Consider the following 20444-nt stretch of genomic DNA (forward strand, 5'->3'; position numbering starts at 1 on the left):
AATGATTTGGTTGTATTGCTGGTCGCCTTCCATAATAACTGAGTTATTGGGGTAGCACTGGTTTTCTTTCGTACTAACTTGGTGGTGGTGGTGGCGGCGGCTGCGGCGGTGGAGCGTGTATTATCCATCATAGGTAGTGGTAGAGTCCCATTTTTAACAGCATGGTCTAGTGTGGTTTTAAAGCCAAATGTTTCAATAGCGCGCATAGCATCTCTGAATCCTTGGACATAAACTTCGTCTCCTTGAGACCGAATTTCTTCTACTAATAACTCTTTCAGCTTTCTTGTATATTGAACTTGCTGATTGGTTTTGTGTGAGGTATCAAGAACACTGGAAGAAAACCACTGCAACCATTTGTAAGACATTACTTGGCAAATACCTTCTTCAGTGCTACTTTCACATCCCCATGGCATACCTATCAATTAAATACAAATAGGAACACATGTTAATTAATGATCACTAACTGATACAATCAATTAAGTACATAAGTTGATAAACCGAAAAGACAAAATTTCATATTCAAACCGTGAAGGCGGAACCATGCATGCATCATCTCATGTGCCAAGATTGCTCCCATTTCTATACTGTATGCGAGTACAAATAACTTGAAATAGGTGAATTGTAAAGAAAAAAAAAATTGTACAGAAATTTAAGTAAAATATTTGACCTATTTTATAAAGAGGGGAATATGATGTCATAGAATTCGTAGACTATATCAAGGTATTTGACAAAGAACACGTATACATACTCTGGTTGTCCAAACAAAAGTAGAATTGCGTCTCCCAGCGAGAGCTTCACAACTTTTTTAATATCACCTTCACTTCTGGAATATTTTTCAATCTGTTACGAAGAAGGAAAAAAAAAAAATTGTTTTGCCGTGTTACCCCACATATATAACTCAAATGTGTATATCATAATGTAGGCTCATCTTCTTTTTCATTTGATTAAAACATATTTTTGAGAGTCGATATGCAATCCAATCTCAACGGTTTGAACCGTTTGATATTTCACCCTCTAGTAGTAAATCGTATATAAAATTAACTAGTGAGAAATCATTCAAATTTTCAATATCATCATAGTGATGAACGCATAATATTGGACACATCATACTTGACTGTTAATTTGTTTTCAACTAGATACCTTAGACATTTGTAATGCAATTATTTTTTCATGATAAATGGAGACCGAGAAATTGAAGAACTTTTGGATCGTCTAGATAGAATTCCATAACGTATCCCCCTCATGCAATCCCACAAAAGAAAAAAGAAACTAACCTATTAGTGAGAGGGCTCATAAAAATTTAATATTTTTCGACACGAAACTCTTACCGTTTGAATTCTGCATATAACAAATCTGGCTAAAATAACCATTATTTTAACTGGTACTGATGACACAGTAAAGAGAGCCGATATACTTGGAATGAACATACCAGCCGCACCATATGTACCATTATAATAACAAAAACCAAAAGGTTAAACACTTGTGAGAAACATCCATTCTTTTGGTCAACTGTTTAGTAATATAATTAGCCAAATCATGCAACGAACTCGTTTTTATAGGATAACTATCTATGTTTTGCAAAATTTAGATGACTAAACAATTTTTAATTTGATTGATATCTTGCAGTTATAGGAACCATAGAACTTGATCTCTTTCTTGTGCATGTAGAGTAAAGCGATGAATCATGTATAATTCTAGAGTTCAGTCACGTCACCTTGACATATTCTTCTCATTTGAATCCTGTTGACGAAGAAGATGAGAATTTTTTCATCCACTTTGAGATTTAAGATTCTGTAGAATTCAAACACTTTTTGGATTATGAAATTGCATTCCTCTAAATTCGTGACCGCTATATATAGAAGAACATGTCAAATCTGGTCATGTATTTCTGTATTCAAGCACTCATACAACTGAATTACAATCATGCTCTTATAGAGCTCATACCATGATTACACTGTGTGTATTACAGCTAGAAAGCTTACATATACACCTCTGTCAATATTAGTATATTCCAGCTGCAGCATTGCTGGAAAGCATAGTGAGCTGTAGCATTGCTGGAAAGCATAGTGTGCTACAGCTCATGTAACACTCCCCCTCAAGTTGGGGAATAGATGTCTCGCATACCCAACTTGTCTAGTGAGCTGTGGAACACTTTTCCAGAAACTGCTTTGGTCAGGATATCTGCAAGTTGATCTTCAGTACGCACATGTGGTATGTTAATGGTTTCTGACTCCAACTTCTCTTTGATGAAATGTCGATCCACTTCAACATGTTTTGTTCTATCATGTTGAACTGGATTGTGTGCTATATCAATGGCTGCTTTATTGTCACAACACAAATTCATAGCATGCTTGGGTTTGAATCCCAAGTCCTTCATTAGATGACGAAGCCATAACATTTCACAGACTCCATGAGCCATTCCTCTATACTCAGCTTCTGCACTGGATCTAGCGACCACTTTTTGCTTCTTGCTTCTCCATGTGACTAAGTTACCTCCCACAAATGTAAAGTAACCTGAAGTAGACTTTCTATCCGTGATAGAACCAGCCCAATCTGCATCTGTATATCATGCTATGTCTGTGTGGTTATTCTTGGAAAACATGATCCCTTTACCTGGATTTGTCTTCAAATACCTCAGAATTCTATGTACCGCGTGCATGTGATCTTCACTTGGTGCATGCATGAATTGACTTACAACGCTTACAGCATATGCAATATCAGGTCGTGTATGTGAGAGATAAATGAGCTTGCCTACTAACCTTTGATATCTCTCTTTGTTAGTAGGCACTTGGTCTGGATATTCTGCTAATTTGTGATTTTGCTCCATCGGTGTATCTGCTGGTTGACATGCTAGTAAACCGGTCTCTATGAGTAAGTCAACCACATACTTCCTTTGAGATAGGGAAATGCCTTCTTTTGATCTAGCCACCTCAATTCCCAAGAAGTATTTCAGTCCTCCAAGATCTTTCATCTCAAAAACAGATGATAGATGTGCTTCTAGTTTCTTGACTTCTTCTGGGTCATTACCTGTCACAATCATATCATCAACATAAATGATAAGTGCAGTAAGTTTATCTTTCCTGTGCTTCAGAAACAGTGTATGGTCAGAGTTGCTTTGTTTGTAACCAAACTGTTTCATAGATTGGCTGAATCTTCCAAACCATGCCCTGGGGGACTGTTTTAGTCCATAAAGGGACTTTTTCAACTTACACACCATTCCTGCTTGTGAAGGTAGAGAATAGCCAGGAGGTAGATCCATGTAGACTTCTTCCTTCAAGTCTCCATGTAGGAAGGCATTCTTTACATCAAACTGCTTCAGAGGCCAGTCTAGGTTAGTCGCTAATGACAATAGTACTCAAACGGTATTCATCTTGGCCACTGGTGCAAAAGTTTCTTGATAATCAATACCATATGTCTGAGTATACCCTTTTGCAACCAACCTGGCTTTGTATCTATCCAGTGTACCATCAGCTGCGTACTTCAATGTATAGATCCATCTGCACCCTACTGTTCTTTTCCCTGCGGGTTTTGGCACTAGTTCCCATGTGTGATTCTTTTGCAAAGCTTCCATTTCATCTTCCATAGCTTTAGTCCACTTAGGATCTGCTAGAGCATCCTGCACTTTATTTGGAATGACAATAGCAGATAAATGAAATACAAAAGACGCATATGACTTGGATAACCTATGGGATGACATGTAATTGCTTATGGGATATTTGGCCTTGGCTTTAGGATCTGGTTCATATTGAGCCTTTGGTTGACCTCTATTTTTTCGAAATGGCAATTGGTACACGCTGGTGGTGTTACTTGGTCCTATTTCAGGGGAATGTTCAACATTTGTATTATCATGGGATTGAAAGGCAGGGTCAGTAATTACCTCTGGATCATCCTGAAGGGGCATTGGAGTTGATGTAGTAGTAGAAGGGGGGAGGGTGTCGTCTGTATCATGTTCTGATACTGGTGAGTGATTGTTACTCTCAATTATCGCAGAATCTGGTGAATCTGCGCCTGCAGTTGGTAATTTGTCACTATGTACTTAATTGTCTATTATCTCGAAAGGACAAGATATATCTGAAGGCTCTGCTCTTCTACATCACGATTCTCCCCCTGAAGAGGAGTCTTCGGGGCAAAATAGAGATCATGTTCACAGAACGTGACATCCATAGTAACATATGTCCGTTTAGTGATGGGATTAAAGCACCGATATCCCTTTTGAGTAGAAGCATAACCAATGAAGACACACTTTTCAGCACAAGCCTCCAACTTAGTTCTCTGGTTTCGATGGATATGTACATAAGCTACACAACCAAAAATCTTTGGATCAAGGGCATGGGTAGGTGGTAAAGGTAAGTGTTTGGACAAGGCTTGGATAGGTGTTTTTGGTGGTGGACTATTTTCCCCAAGAGAGGTTTAGAGAGCTTGTGTGGGAAGTCGATTTATGAGGTAGGCAGTAGTAAGGATGGCATCACCCCATAAATACTCTGGCATATGAGCTCCAAGCAACATAGATCAAGCAACTTCAAGAATGTGGCGGTTCTTGCGTTCCGCCACACCATTCTGCTGAGGTGTATAAGGACAGGTGGTCTGGTGTATGATTCCATGAGTGTTGAGATATTGGCGGAAGGTATGTGTGACATATTCTCCACCATTATCTGAGCGGAAAACTTTAATGGGAGTTTGAAACTGGGTATGGATCATGGCATGAAAGGTCTGAAACACAGTGAACACTTCACTCTTATGTCTCATTAAATAGATCCAGCTCATTCGGGTGCAATCATCAACGAAGAGAATAAACCATTTCATACCAGAGGGGGCTGCTGGGCCTGGGCCCCAAACATCAGAGTGAACTAAATCAAAAGGTGCAATACTTTTAGTAGAACTCAAAGGATAGTTCACACGGTGACTCTTGCCCAAAATACAAGTATCACATTTAAAGTCTGATGCTTTATGATGCTTAAACAATGAAGGTAGTAGAGTTTGAAGATAACCAAAGGATGGATGTCCCAATCTTTTATGCCACAACCAGATCTCTGCTTCAGTAGACGAATGCTTTTGAACTTGATTCACCTCACTTACACGACGATTACCAGCAGATGTCATTTCCATGTAGTACAATCCCCCCTTCTCAATACCACGCCCAATGATTTCCCCTGTTAGGATGTCTTGAAATATACAACACCATGGGTAAAGAATCACACAACAATAGAATTGTTTAGTTATCTGTTTGACAGATAAAAGGTTATGTGATAATGATGGCACATGTAAAACAGTATCAAGTGTAATAGAATCTGTCAAAATGACAGATCCAGCACTAGTAATAGGATAGGAAACACCATTTGCATTGGTTACGCCAGATCGGTGAACGGGGGTCAAATTTTGAAGGTTTCTAGAGTCATTAGTCATATGGTCTGTTGCACCTGAATCAATTATCCACATATCTTTCCAATTAAAGTCAGAAACACTAGACAGAGAGGAACTCAGTGTACCTGAATTAGTCATGAAAGTGAAGGCAGGGGCACCAGTGTAATCACCTTCAGTAGGTTTTTCCGTAGCTGGTGAGGCAATTGGAAGGGTCGCCTTAGGTTTGCCTTTGGGCCGATATTCTTTTGCCTCTTTTGCTTGGGTTTCCTTACGACGGGCAACATGCTCATCCCACCATTCTGGATAACCTTTCAATTGAAAACAATTATCCACAGTATGCTTCAAAGACTTACAATGAGTGCATTTCATAGGTCCTGGAGTTGGTGCTTTCCAAGAGTAGGCAGATGGCGAAGACTGGGAATTACGAACATGTGGTGGTCGGTATTGAGTATGAATGGCAGATCCTTCGTACTTTGCGTCAGATATCATCTTTTGGAGTACTTACTAAGTAAAGAGAAGAGAAATCGAATCCTTGGGTGTTGCCTATCGCACAACCTGTCGGTAACTCCTTTTAATGTAGCCAGGTAGTAGAGGAACGATTTTGGCGGAGCTCAGCTCACTTGTTTAGCAGGGGACGAGACCCTTTGCTAGCACTTCTCGTATCCAATCAGCCTAGACACCACATTAATTGGGTGGACCTATGTGGTTGAGCGAGTAAGCTCAACGTTACAAGGATAAAATTTCTAATCTAATTTACCTTTGAGGTGGAGCTGCTGCTGCGGTGGAGTGGAAGGCGCGGTTCGACCGGAGATGCTGCAGATCGGGTTTCGTTGGTGGGAATGGAGGTGGTACAGTACGGTCGGCTTGGATGTGGGACTGCACCGCTAGTTTGGGTGTGATATTGTATGAGGTGGTCGGATAACTTCAGAGACTTATCTTCAGTACCGAACCCAACTTTACCACCCTTGAGGTTGGTGATGTTCACGTACCTAGTGGTCTGAAAGGAATCAAGGTAGTTTGATTTTTTTTCTGAGTTTGGTATGGGATAGAATTTGGTATTGATATGGGTACTGAGTACTGAAGAACAAAAAAAAAAAAAAAAAAAAAAATTTGTTCTTGATATTTTCTGGGAATATGGATATGGGGAAGAACAAAAGAAGAACAGAAGAACAGAACCTGTTCTTGGTTTTATGGGTGTGAGTTTGTGCTTGATTTTTGGAATAAGGATATGGGGAAGAACAAAAGTTCTTTGGTATTGGTATTGTTTCTGATATGGATATATTTTCTGGGTATTGGTCAAGATGAAGAAACAAGGTTCTTCTGTTGAAGGTATTGGTATGGCTAAGAGTTTCTGGTGCTTGGTTAAGATGAAGAACAGAGTTCTCTGGGTATTGGTCAAGATGAAGAAACAAGGTTCTTCTGTTGAAGGTATTGGAATGGCTAAGAGTTTCTGGTGCTTGGTTAAGATGAAGAACAGAGCTCTTCTCTTGGCAATTCTGGCAGCGGAATATGGGTATGGGTAATTTAGATTTCTAGATATGGGTATCGGTCTCAAGAGCAAACTGCTCTGATACCATGTCAAATCTGGTAATGTATTTCTGTATTCAAGCACTCATACAACTGAATTACAATCATGCTCTTATAGAGCTCATACCATGATTACACTGTGTGTATTACTAGGGCTGGCTGCGGCACGGTTGCCGACATTTTTGGGGTCAGCCGAATACCGACCGAAGATCTTCGGTTTCGTCAGAATTGAAACCGGTACCGTGCCGGAAGTTCGGTTACCGAAACCTCGGTTTACCGAGGTAAACAGTCGGTATCGGTTGGTATTTTGGGACACCAATCGTCGGAGGTCGGTGAGGTCCGTGATGGTGGAGGTGAGTCACGGTGGTGACCGGAAGTGGGTGTCGAAGGAGAGAGAAAACAGATCTAGTTCCTCTGTCCTCCATTAGACCAAAACAATTTGGAGATGAGAGAGGGAGGCAGAGAAGAGGAGCTGGGATATGAGAGAGAGGGAGAGCAGTGGGCGGAGGAGCAGAGAGAGGAGGAGGCGGAGAAGAGGGTGGGGGGGGCAGTGGGTGGAGGAGATGAGAGAGAGTGAGACAGAGGAGAAGAGGAGCTGGAGACTTGAGACCTAGTCGAAGAAGAAGGCAATGAGTCAACAAGGAAAGAGAAAAAGAAAAAGTAAAGGAGTTGTGGTTCTCGAGGAGGCATCTCAAAGTATTGTTTTCAGTTAAACTAGTATAAAAATAAAATTCTAAGGGTAAGACAATATGTAACGTTGTAGCCCAGTGGAAAGTGGCGTAACTTACAATCTGGGCTTCACAGGTTGAGGGTTCGAGTTTTGCAAATGGAGAGATATAATCCATTTTTTGAATAACTCCTTCTCTCAGCCGGTTCGGTTTGAACCGAAGATTTGGTTTGCTTGAACCGCTACCGAGCCGAAAATGTCCATACGGTTCGGTTCAGCCGTACCGCACCTCCGGCTACCACTTCCGTCGGCGCCGACAGCGGTGGTTCGGCCGGTTTCCGGCTGGTTTCGGCAGGTCCGGCATTTTCAGCCACCCCTATGTATTACAGCTAGAAAGCTTACATATACACCTCTGTCAATATTAGTATATTCCAGCTGCAGCATTGCTGGAAAGCATAGTGAGCTAGTGAGCTGCAGCAGCATTGCTGGAAAGCATAGTGAGCTAGTGAGCTGCAGCATTGCTGGAAAGCATAGTGTGCTACAGCTCATGTAACAGAACAGGTTCAGACATCCTGTTTCTCCAGCTTCCTATATACATATCAAAGAAAAAGTTCCAGCTTCGGTTTTTTTATTTTTTTTGTTCTGAATAGAATAGAGTCTCGTAATATTTTTATGCATAAACATTTATCCTGAGGAGGAGCCAATGAAATAAACCTCATATCTGGAACAACTATTACACCATGGATAGGAAGCGTTTGCCAAACACGTATCATGCTTCACTTCCTCCTATACAAGGGAATTCAAGGAAAAAAAAAAAAAAACGGGTTTTCAAACTTGGAGTCTAAAATAGAGTTTCAACAAACATGGATGAATTGGAAGTAATGGAAATAAAGAAAAGAGGCAAACAATACTTACAGAGTCGGTAATCTGCGGCATCTAAACGATCGAGGATCGATAAAGGAGCGGCAATAATAGCACACGAGCTTTCGACTGTAAAAATTAGTTATATTTTCTGAATGTTTGAGTCCCTTTTATACTTTCTCTCAAAAAAAGAGTCCCTTTTATACTAAGCCAATCCTTTTCCTAATTGGAAGTAAAATCTGAATTCGTTTAAGGCTTTTTATACATAATCTTTTATTCAGTTGTCGGGCCTGCCTCCGGCCCAGAATTGTAATTTGAGTTGTGTTTTAATGTTCGGGTGACCGACCATTCTAGTTTATTTTAATTTTTGGGTTTTGCCTCCACATTAATCGACCCCAAAAAAGAAAAAGAAAAGAAAAAAAAAATCACGTTCCCCTAATTCTCAGAACGCAGACGTCGCCGGCTGCTCTCCCCGATCTTTTGTGTTACCCTAATAAAAGTTTCAAGTAAGTATTAGCTATTTAGCTATGTCTCCTGAGCCTGATTTTTCTTTCTGTTCGATTGAAACTACCAGTATTAATTAGAAAAACTATCCTCTAGGATCGAACTACAAAGGGATAAAATCATGCATCTAGGATAAAGTATGACCAAGAACTTTGTATCCTGTCTGTGTCTCCGCAAACTGATCAAATTCTTATCAGCCACTTGATCATAGATTTAGAACTATGACTACAATCATTAATCATGTATAAGTATGTAAATTATATTGGGTAAATCTAAAACAGAACTGGGAGGGGAGGGGTTTGAAATTAGCAGTCCTTTATTTATGAACTCGTTTGATGCTTGCAACTACTAGGTTACTGATGCTCCCTATTAATACCAGTTTTTCAAGCATGTCCACCAAGATGTATTTTGTTAGCAATGTGTTTCAAAGAAAAGATGTATCCCTCGACTTTGTAGTCCAAAGCAACTGGCGGGTGATCAGAATCACGCACGCCATGATGACCGGATCTACTGGGGTGATGCTACTACAGACATTGCCATTCATGATATATGCAATTTAGGGGACGAAGAAATTGTTGTCGGACTCCCTGAATTCCCATCCGAAAGGCAAAAGTATACAGAGAAGCTGGCTAAAGTTCTTACTGAAATGAGACTCCCAGAATTTGAGCAACCACCTATCATTGATAAAGTATTTACGGCGGTTGAACTGGCTGACAACCCCGACTGGCCTATTGCTTGCCACATAATGGATGTCACCTTATTTCATCAAATGATCAGTGATAGGTGCATGGCCTATCAACTCGAGTGTTTTGAGAAAGTGTGAATTGATAGTTTGGAAGATACGTACTGTCAGACAACAACAATGTGTCATTTGTAAGGAGAGCCTTGATCACTTTGAGGGTTTAGAAGAAGGGATTGATCGTGGTCAGCTGATGATTATTCACTTGTCCTGCTCACATCTTTATCACGAAGATTGCATTGTCCAATGGCTTGCGAATAGTCAGTTCTGTCCCATATGCCGATGCTCAATGCCAGTTGTCGAACAGGTGATGCCGGTTGTTGAACAGGAGATGCTGGTTGTGGAACAGGCGACTGAACCATCAAAACCATCATGGCGGCATCTGCATTGGCCTATGCTGCTCACAGCATCTGCGGGTGGTATATTAACTGCTATGCTGGTATGTAGATTATTGAAACGAAGTTAAGTGTGACAGTATCAGCATTTAGCAATTTCACCAAAAATAGATGCACATAGAATAACTTATTGTTTTTATATTAGCTATCTAGCTCCCTTCTATTTGGCATATAATGTGGATTATGCGAAGTTTATATGAATAACAATAGCAGAATCTTGTTATATATAGTGCAAGACAACAGTTCCTTGCAACATTGAACGGCCCTTCATTCCAACGGAACTTCTATGACCGCATCAATTTTGTGGTGGATTTACATGCAAGGATTTTATAGTGCTTTCTGTAACTGCATCATAGCAAACACTAATCATATTCCAAGAGAGGATAAAAGGTGAAAAGCAAGGATGAAATTTCCTAGGAGACGCTCACACCACATTTCAAATCCTGCAATGAAAGACAGAAAAAGCATAAATCCAAATTTAGGGTATACCAGTTACCTCCAACAATAATGTAGAAAACACAGGACGTAAAATGATGATTTGAATCCAATATAACCCAAGCAACGATCATTGCAAACAAAGGTTGGCATGAACAAGAGCTGAAATTCTCAATAAAAACAGTATCTTAGCCCATTGATTCTCTGATTTGTGTTCTGTTTTCAAGTTCTTAAAAGATTTTGTACCGGGTTTTGCACGTCAAGTATTTGAGATAGCCAAACAACAATACCAAGTGTAAGTAAATGTAGTTTAATCAAGTGTTTGTTTTGTTTCTGAAAGAAATTAGTATGAGTTCAGTTATAGAGTGTTCATGAAAATCTAGTAGTTTATTGTTTTGCAGTCATAAATCAGCCTGCAAAGCCAGAGGCACTGACCTCTGAGTTCAAAATTGGATAGATTGGTTGTGCCATGAGCAGATGCCATACATTTGAAATTAATTTCAAATAACAGTATACAATGAGTCATTTGAAATGTTCTCCAACTCGAATCTAATATGTATTTGCAATAGTCTCGCCACACAAATTACCTTTGGAACAAGTTTTTATTTTATTATTTTTTAATTTTTTTATAAAGTTACAGTCTATTTCTATGGACTTTTAGGTTGTATGTAGCCATTTATTGTCTAACTTGTGTATTTTATCTCCTAAATTGGACATTTCATCTTATATAGTCTGTGGTTTTGCAGGCCGAGACTAAGCTGGCTAGTAGGAAAACAGCGAAGAATAGAACTCTCCCAGCTTAAGATGCTTAAAGTCGTATCTCTTTTTGTTTTCATTAGTGAATGACTTATACCTTTGCTACCTTTTTTCTGGAAATGTACTGTCTTTTTTTGTCGACTCACTGTTTGCCAAGAGCTCCAGTGAAATGTGAAACTCACTCGTGCGTATTAGACTTGTGGAATACAATTTGATTATGGAATTTTGGATTGTTTCGAAAAAATACAGCAAAAAATACATTTGGTTGTAATAGGAATTGAACAATTCAATACCTATTTTAAAAAAAAAAAATTGAAATTTATCTTGCATACCAGTATGGTTCGTGTTTGAACCCAAAATTAACATTTTTTCCTGACAAGCGGAATTTGAAGAAATCCGGGCCAATATCTGTGGCTCAAGCGATATATTTTCGACAAGTTCGAAATATATTGTTTAAAGGCTAAATAAAGCCTACTTGGAGATTAAGTAATCTTGAGGCAAATCTGGATATTCATTGATTTACTATTAATTATCAAGATATTTGATAATTAAATATGGTGATTTGTTTGTTTGATTACCAAGTATGTGCAAGAGGGAAGATGGCAGCTGCATATATGGCTGAGATTGCGCGGACCCAAACAAGTTGGGTAAGGAAACAATTATGCTTGCTCGCAAGTATCAAGGAGGGTATATATATAATCTTATTATATATACTAGCCCCTTAACATGAGCTCCGCACATGTCAATTGACTTTTATTTTTTTAAATTAAAAAACCTCTCCTAATTTTAGGGAAGCTTCTCCTTTTTTCACGGGAGGTATTGCAAGTTTTTCAAATATGATATAGTGTATTGACTATCTTATCCTCATATAGAAATAATTTATTGTTTTAGAGAAACTGAAATTGAGAGGAATTTGCTGTGTATTCTCATTGATAATAAGGGCCTATTTATATACAGGATTACAATGCATAGAATCTCAATCATACAAGGAAAGTAATCGTACATTGAATAGGAATCTAGATCCTTCTAATTTAACCATATTACCATTAGGTCAAGTAACCTAGAGTTTGGGCCAAACACAGAAAAGAGATTTCCTTAAACACTCCCCCTTGTGTTGCCCAAACGCGGTGCTTCTCTCGTTGCCTCGTTAAAAACCTTGCCGAGTAACAAAAACCCAGTGGGACAAAAATAACCTCGGTCGAAGGGGGAAAAGAGCACAACACACCCTTCACGTTTCGAGATGAACATGTAGACATCTCCCCCTGATGTCTGCGTCTCCCCCTGATGACTACGATCATGGGAGTTCAGATAATTTCCGCAAACGATGCATGTTTCTCGAAAGTGGAATTTAGGCAATGACTTAGTGAGCAAGCCGGCCACACTGTCCTCAGATTGAACCTAGTTCACTTTGATCTTGAGGAGAGTATGTTGTCACTGATTATCCTTGGTGTTGTCGCTTTTGATGTAGTCTTGCTTCATCTATGTAGGCTCATTTGTGGTAGACTTCAAACCACAACTTTTCGAACATGCGTAATTATGGATCCAATCCATATACATTCACGAACCACTTCGTGAAGAGCAATGATCTCTGCATTGTTCGAAGATATAGCGACTAGGGACTATTTCTGTAGACCTCTAAGATATCACTGTCTTTACCCATGGTGAACAATTAACCAGTTTGGGAATGACATTTGTATGGGTCAGAGAGATACCCAATATCAGCAAAACCTTCCAAAACACATGTCGTTTTGGGATGGGGATAATGGACGCAGGCCAGTGTTGGCGGCGTTCCTGGTGTGTGATGGGTTTGAATCCATTGTCTCTCTGTAGGGATAGAACAAGCCTATATCAATCGTACATCTCAAGTACTGAAGGATATCTTTTATACCAATCTAACGGTGTCGCGTTGGGGCTGAGCTATATCTTAGCTAACAAGTTCATGGTAAATGAGATGTCTGGTCTTGTGCATTGAGCTAGGTACAAAAATGCGCCTATTGTACTTAACTAGGGCATTTCTGCCCCTAGCGCATCTTCGTCATCATCCTTCGAACGAAGGGGATCTTTTTCAGGATCAAGACTACGGGCGATCATGGGGGTGCTTGAAGGTTTGACCTTGTCAAAATGCCTAAGCATCTATCAACACAATGCTCAAGTTCCAAACCAAGACATAATCGTGTTCTCCCATAATCCTTCATCTCAAAATTGGATTTCAAGTGTTCAACGGTTTCTCTTAACTCTTTAAGGGCTTCTAATGAAGATCATGTCCAACATGAACCGCGATAGAATCCGAAACTTGTTATGGAAACGCGTGGGCATATCCCTTCCTAGCGCATCTTCGTCATCATCCTTCGAACGAAGGGGATCTTTTTCAGGATCAAGACTACGGGCGATCATGGGGGTGCTTGAAGGTTTGACCTTGTCAAAATGCCTAAGCATCTATCAACACGATGCTCAAGTTCCAAACCAAGACATAATTGTGTCCTTCCATAATCCTTCATCTCAAAATCGGATTTCAAGTGTTCAACGGTTTCCCTTAACTCTTTAAGGGCTTCTAATGAAGATCATGTCCAACATGAACCGCGATAGAATCCGAAACTTGTTATGGAAACGCGTGGGCATATCCCTTCCCAATCTAGTGGTCATCTTAGTGAGCGTTTCAACCTTATTGTAAACGCGCTCCGTGGTCTAGAGCCACTTGACTTGGGTAAATGAAGTTCACCATGAACCTTCATGTATATTCCGTATCTAGATCCTCATAGAGATACGTAGTGACCACATTTATAAGCTGTATGTTCAGTTATTCGGAAACTACCAAACTGACAGGGTAGTGGAGTGCAATGACATCCATTACGAGAGAATATGTCTCATCGTAGTCGATTCCAGGGCGTTTTATGAGAAGTCTTGCACCATAAGGCGAGATTAGCATCTCTTTTTCTCACTACGCTTTCTAACGAAGACCCATTAGTTAATAGGTTTTATGTTAGGAGGTGTTGGCATCACTGGCTCGAAAAACCTTCCTTTTCGTTAGAGAATCCAACTTAACCTGGATCGCATCTTTCCATTTAGGCCAAATTTCTCTACGTCGGCATTCATTCATCAATGGAGCGTGGTTCGATATCATCTTACTCAACAAACTCATGCGCAACGAAATGCGCAACTACATCATCAATTATGATGGAGTTTCTATCCCACGTCTCATGTACACTAGTGTAAGTTTCATATGGCCAAATAAAGAGGCAAATTAACCTATTTAGAAAAAAATACATTGAAGTGAAACCTCTGAAGGCAGATTTGGGTGAAGCAAAATCTCCTCAAGGCGAATCTCGATGAGGAGAAATCCCCTCAAGGCGATTCTGGGTGAGAAGTAATTCTCTGAATGCAAATCTATGTGAGGAGAGACCTCCTCAAGGCGAATCTGGGTGAGGAGAAATTCCCTCAAGGCGAATCTGTGTAAGGAGAAATCCTCTCAAGGTGAATCTGGATGAGGAGAAACCATATGATGTTTCTTCAATTTCCTTAAGTTTTGACTATATTAGTTTAGACACAGAGCGCAGTGAGACCTCAAATCAATCTCATGAAGGCAACAATCAATCTGGCTATGACGCTTATGGATATAATCGATATGGAGAATTACATGATCAATCATCTAGTTGGATTCATCTTTATTATCTCCTTATAGGGGAAACAATCAACAACTCTAAAGAGATCTATGACTATCATGTTCATCATTGCAATTCCTACTATATCGGTCATATGTTTTGGTTTGATTATTGTACTTTCGTAGACTAACGAGCGACTTTTCAACCACATAGAGTCTCTTTTTTAGTGCAGATGAAATTGAAATTTATATGTATTTATATGTAATTTACAAAAAGATGAAGTTGAAGTTTACTCTTTTGAAAAATATATCTTTTTCAGGATATCCCCAATATTTTCGATATCTCCATTTTTAAAGTTCTGATATAGAGATTTTTATTAACCCTACCTTCAGAGGTTTTTATTAACCCTACCTTCATTTGTCAGTCTTCAGCTTCCTCTATTATTTTGTTCCTAACTTTCTACGTTGTAATTCGATCGAGGCTAGACCGAAATCTTGTATTCCTAGATTTATCTCTTTTTTTTTTTTTTTCTTTTTTTTTAGTGGAACATGAAGGGTTAGGAACTTAGGATGATGATTTAAACGCAGTATTCGTTTCTAGTGGAGGGAGTGCCAACTGTCATGATTTCGTGGGCAGCAAGCAGAAAAAGGCCACGTGTCAATCAGTCAGAAAGTATCCGTTGGAACCTGTTGTATAAAACCTATACCTGCATTTGCTCTGTCTTCACTTTCTCTCCTCTACCTGCAAATCATTTCTTTGTTTCTCTTGACTTTCTTTGTTTCTTCACTCTCTCTCTCTCTCTCTCTCTCTTTGTTCAACAAATTTCTCTTCTCTGATCAAACTTTCCGCTGAATTAAGCCCTAAGATCGAGACCCACATCGATCAAAAACCCTAATCGAGATCGATCAATCATGAAGCGGAAGCGAGCCTCTGCTATGGCTTCCTCCTCATCGTCGTCTACCGTGAAACCCTCACGCTTCCCTGAAGAAGAATCAGTCCGGTGTTGGGAGAGCGAAACGGCGTCGTCAAACAGAACCCGACCCCAAATCCAATCCAGATCAAGAAAAGGATCGAAAACAAGAAACATCAATGATGTCTTAAAAGATGAAAGATCCAAGATTTCTGGGATCAACCGGATTTTGGGGACACCCATTCCCGTGAGCAATAACCTGACATGGAGGCTTTTGAAATCTCACATGCGAATTGAATCTTATTACTGCACCAAGCTCCACTCCGCTCTCAATGCCATCCACGAGTGTTTCGAGCCTTCCAAAGACCCCTACACCAACAGAGATATTGCTGAGGACATTGTCTTCGACTTGGAATCCGATTCCGAGTTGAACTTGAGAGGGTTTTACACTGTGGTTTTGGAGAGGAGAGATGATGTTGATGGTCATGAGGAGATGATCGGTGCCGCCACGGTGAGGATCAATAAGGGAGTGGCTGAAGTGCCACTCGTGGCGACTAGGCCTCAGTTTAGGAGACTTGGGATGTGCAGGATTTTGATGAATGAGCTCGAAAATCGGCTCATGGAATTCGGCATTGAGAGGTTAGTCTTGCCTTCTGCGCAAAGTGCACTCAATACATGGACTAGTAGTTCAATTGGGTTTTCAATGATGAGTGAGGCTGAGATATCAGAACTCAGTGCTCATCATGAGTTCTTGGATTTTAAGGACACTGTTATGTGCCATAAAATACTCTTGAAGCACCCAATAGTGTCATTGTGATGTGGTTGATTGACAAACCTCGAGTTTCCTAATACCAGGAGTTTAAGATCATTCTTTGGTCTTGTAACCCTTTCCTCATCCCACACTAACTTTTCGTTAGTTCCTGCCTTGCAGCGCCTCATTTTGGTCACCTTCTGGGTTCCTCTTTGGCTGTTTGAGTCAAAACTCCAACTCCTCTTTTCTCAGTAGATATGAGATTTTCTTGTGTTTTTTATTTTATTTTTATTCTTGAAAGTTTAGTATTCAATAATGTCTCTGAAATTCCCCTGTTTACTTTTCTAACTTTTTATGATTTTCTGTTTTGCAGATAGTGAACTTGATATTTGTTTAGGCGGAATGTGTTCACGAGTCTTTGTAGAATTGACATTCACAATGGTAGGGATGTTTGCATATATGTTCCATTGAACCCATTTTTTTAACAAGAATGTGTGCAAATCCTTTTTCTGTTCCTTAGACACTAGGATTTGAGATATTTTGTGACATGCCAACGTTCATGCTTAATGCTGCATTACTTTTACATTACTTTCACAATAGAAACCTTTGTTTTCACAAGTTGATAAGCTGCAGTTCATTTCGGCTAAATAGATGTCTATTATAGTCAATCCCTTTGTTAGTTAGAAGCAGGTGACTTGTTAAAGGTTCAATTGGTTGCAGATAGTGTAACATGATATCTCTTTTGGCAGAATGTGTTCATGAAGTCTTTGTAGAATTGACACTCACAATGGTAGGGATGTTGCGTATGTGTTCCATTGCACCCATATTTTGAACAAGAATGTGAGCAAGTCCTTTTTATGTTCATTGGACACTCGGATTTGAGATAGTTTGTGACATGCCACTGTTCATGCCTAATGCTGCATTACTTTCACATCATTTCTGATAGACCATTGACACAGTACTACCTTAGGTTCACTTACCAAAAGCTAGTCGGTAAGAGTCTGCTTTACATCTTAGTACTTAAAACAGCACTTACTAGAAAACAATAGAAACCTTTGTTTTCACAAGTTGATAAGCTGTAGTTCGTTTCGGTTAAATAGATCAATCCCTTTGGTTCTTTGAGTCAAAAATCCAACTCTTTTCTTAGTAGATATGAGATTTTGTAGTGGATTTTATTGGTTTTATTGGTTTTATTTTTATTTTTTTGTTCTTGAAAGTTCAGTGCTCAATAATTCCTCTGAATTTGCCCTGTTTAATTAGTGTTTGGACTCCTTAGTGTTTTAGTTTTCCTATTTATATAGTAAATCCAAAACAACAAAACAAAAGGCCCATTTGGTGGATTTTACTAATGATGTTATTAATGATGCTACTGACATGGTGATTGCAATCATGTAATTACTTAACCTGTTTATGGGCATGTCCATTTGAGTAAGTGCATACCCTTATTTCAGCATGCACCCTGTCAAAGAAACACCAATAATGTTGCTACTGTCATCATAGGTGTATTAAGTCTGTCCATTGTAGATTTTAAGCCCCTGTTGTCATTTGATAAATTGTGTTGTCAGAATGTGCAAAAGTGAATTGATGCCCTTATTTCAGCATGCACCCTGTCAAAGAAACACCAATAATGTTGCTACTGTCATCATAGGTGTATTAAGTCTGTCCATTGTAGATTTTGAGCCCTTGTTGTTATTTGATAAATTGTGTTGTCAGAATGTGCTAAAGTGAATTGGTAGGCGTTTTGTAAATGACCTCTGAAAGTTAAGAAACTATTGAGTAAATAGTGATACATGAGTTCTTGAAAATCATATGTTCAAATAAATGTTACCTGGGCTCCTATCTTGAGCATATTCAGTGCACCGATTCAGATATTGAGGTATATATTCTTTGTTAATCTGCAGGAATTGACTCCTAATAACTTGAAGAAAGTCAGCATCATGGGTACGTCCTAAATTTAGAGTACTGTAAACTTCAGATCTTTTGGTTCCTAAGCATTCTGTCCTTTATTTTCATCGAGTTTGCCACCCACATTTTACGAGTGAAGCTATCCTGTCCAAATTTGTTGTGTAGCTTGTGAAGAGATGGGATGTAATAATGTAGGATCATGGGAAGCAACTGCCGTTGGTTAGCTTGCCTAATTCTAGTGTTTTCTATTCTGATTGTCTTATCTTAATGTTGTGTATAAGACTCTTAGACTGGCTTAAATTTATTATGTTATTTGCTGAATTATAGCTAGAGTTCCTCAGTCTCAGCTTACGTTTTCTTACTGTTCTTAAACCTCTCTTGTTTTCAATCTTGACAGGATATATGAAATCCTTGTAAGCATAAGAGCTGCCTTCAAGCCTTCTGGATGTCTTCTTGTCAAGTTATATCTCTGCTGTCGTGCAAAGGGTTTTACTGTTGAGGATTAACTTGTTTACTGTTGAGCATTAACTACTTGTATTTATATAAGCTCTATGCGCCCCAAATTCTTTAACATTACTGGCATTCTTTGGATGCTACAGATGGCTTGATTCCTTGATGAATTTCAATATTGTAAATGTTTTGTTCTAGTTGAAGAGTGCAATATAAATTTAATGGTAAGCATGGGATTGAAATGCCTTTCCCTCACACATATATGTAGATGGTGGAAATGAATTGATGGAAAATTATTTAGCAGACTAGCAGCATGGCCTTTAGTTTTAATTTGTTTTCCAACCAGAGGAAAACTTAAGCACATTCACCAGTTACAAGCTACCAATTCTGCTTTTGCATTGTATTGTATATTTGTATTGGCTCTTCTGAAAAGCTACCAATTCTGCTGTAGCACAATTTCAACAGAACCGGTGCAGTGTGGAATTTCAAGTTAAAACTCACAATTAACTGGAAAATGAAGTCTTCAGAGCTAATACTTCAAAAAAAAAAAAAAAAAAAATCCGCACTGGTTTAGACTTTCTCATGGGGCTTTTCTTTTCAATAAAATCAATCAGCTCACTTTCATAGCTCGAATTTGTAAATTCTCGATGTCGGAGCATGCTACTGGCAGCTTACAATGTTTCACTCGTACTCATAGCCAACAAATCTAGCTAGTACTGTACAATAGGTCAATAGCAATGAGATTATGTACCAAATAACATACATGGTACATCCACAGTAGTCAAGGTGCAGCCTTTCCAATTTCCCTGTAATAATGAGAAAGTTCTTCTGTTTCAAAGATCCAAATTAACTTCAAAACGAATTTGTTAACAATGGCAGCAAAGCAGGATATACATTTCTTTAGATAGTAAACCAACTACCAATTTCGTAGTAGATACATCTGCGGAGAAACCCCTCTCCACCATTTCGTAGTAGATACATTAGTCCCATAGCCCCTAATGTCTCATCGTTATTAATAAGACCTTGGATAATTTTGTTATGGGTGCATTGATCTGGAGAACAACATTTATCTTCCATTTATTTGAGAAACTTTGCTGCTTCAACTAATATAGTGGGCCCAAGTCCCCAACTACAAAGCCATTAATCATTATATTATATGTCCTGACATTGGGTTGAAGTCCTTTTGATGATAAACTGCAAAACATTTCCCTAGCAGATTCAACTCTTCCAGCCTTACCCAAACCTTCAATAAGAATATTGTATATAATAAAATATCTATATCCAACTTCATGCCTTCCAACTCTCTAAACTGTTCCATTGCGATATCTAGTTGTTGGTAATTACTAAGGCCATCCAGTAAGATACCATAAGTTTGAACATTGGAAGTTAGTTAGCCACTACTTTGCATCTTGTATTGCATGTTGTATCATCCATCAACAACTAATGTATCGTGAAAGCCCATGCAGATGGCGATGGTTACATTCAAATGCGTTGCACAACATAAAGTAATTTTTTTTTTCTTTTTTGAAATATGACTCAAGTAATTCTTTGGTTCCTTATAAGTCATCGATCGAATATATACTC

The 20444-nt window shown here is 39.0% G+C and overlaps 1 protein-coding gene and 1 long non-coding RNA gene across 9 annotated transcripts; both read left to right on the plus strand.

The window, feature by feature from the left end:
* The first annotated feature begins 6527 nt into the window (after window positions 1–6527).
* On the plus strand, window positions 6528–7020 carry LOC133706532 (uncharacterized). Its single transcript, XR_009844588.1, has 2 exons — window positions 6528–6675; window positions 6775–7020. It is a non-coding gene; the product is annotated as an uncharacterized LOC133706532 (long non-coding RNA).
* Window positions 7021–15589: 8569 nt separating this feature from the next.
* On the plus strand, window positions 15590–19055 carry LOC133707163 (increased DNA methylation 1-like). 8 transcript variants are annotated; one of them, XR_009844961.1, is made up of 6 exons: window positions 15590–16393; window positions 16686–16756; window positions 16879–17295; window positions 18407–18446; window positions 18576–18629; window positions 18808–19055. XR_009844961.1 is itself a non-coding variant. In XM_062132720.1 (6 exons), the coding sequence occupies exons 1-6, from the start codon at window positions 15756–15758 to the stop codon at window positions 18825–18827; spliced, it is 891 nt and encodes a 296-aa protein (XP_061988704.1). In that variant the 5' UTR covers window positions 15590–15755; the 3' UTR covers window positions 18828–19055. The 8 variants fall into 8 exon arrangements, 4 of the variants coding, with proteins under 4 accessions (XP_061988704.1, XP_061988705.1, XP_061988706.1 ...); XM_062132720.1 differs by having other exon boundaries at window positions 16879–16946; XR_009844962.1 differs by lacking the exon at window positions 16686–16756 and having other exon boundaries at window positions 16255–16393; window positions 16879–16946; window positions 17255–17295.
* Window positions 19056–20444: the final 1389 nt, after the last annotated feature.

This window comes from Rosa rugosa, chromosome 4, assembly GCF_958449725.1.
Source record: "Rosa rugosa chromosome 4, drRosRugo1.1, whole genome shotgun sequence".
In the NCBI taxonomy this organism is placed as follows: domain Eukaryota; kingdom Viridiplantae; phylum Streptophyta; class Magnoliopsida; order Rosales; family Rosaceae; genus Rosa; species Rosa rugosa.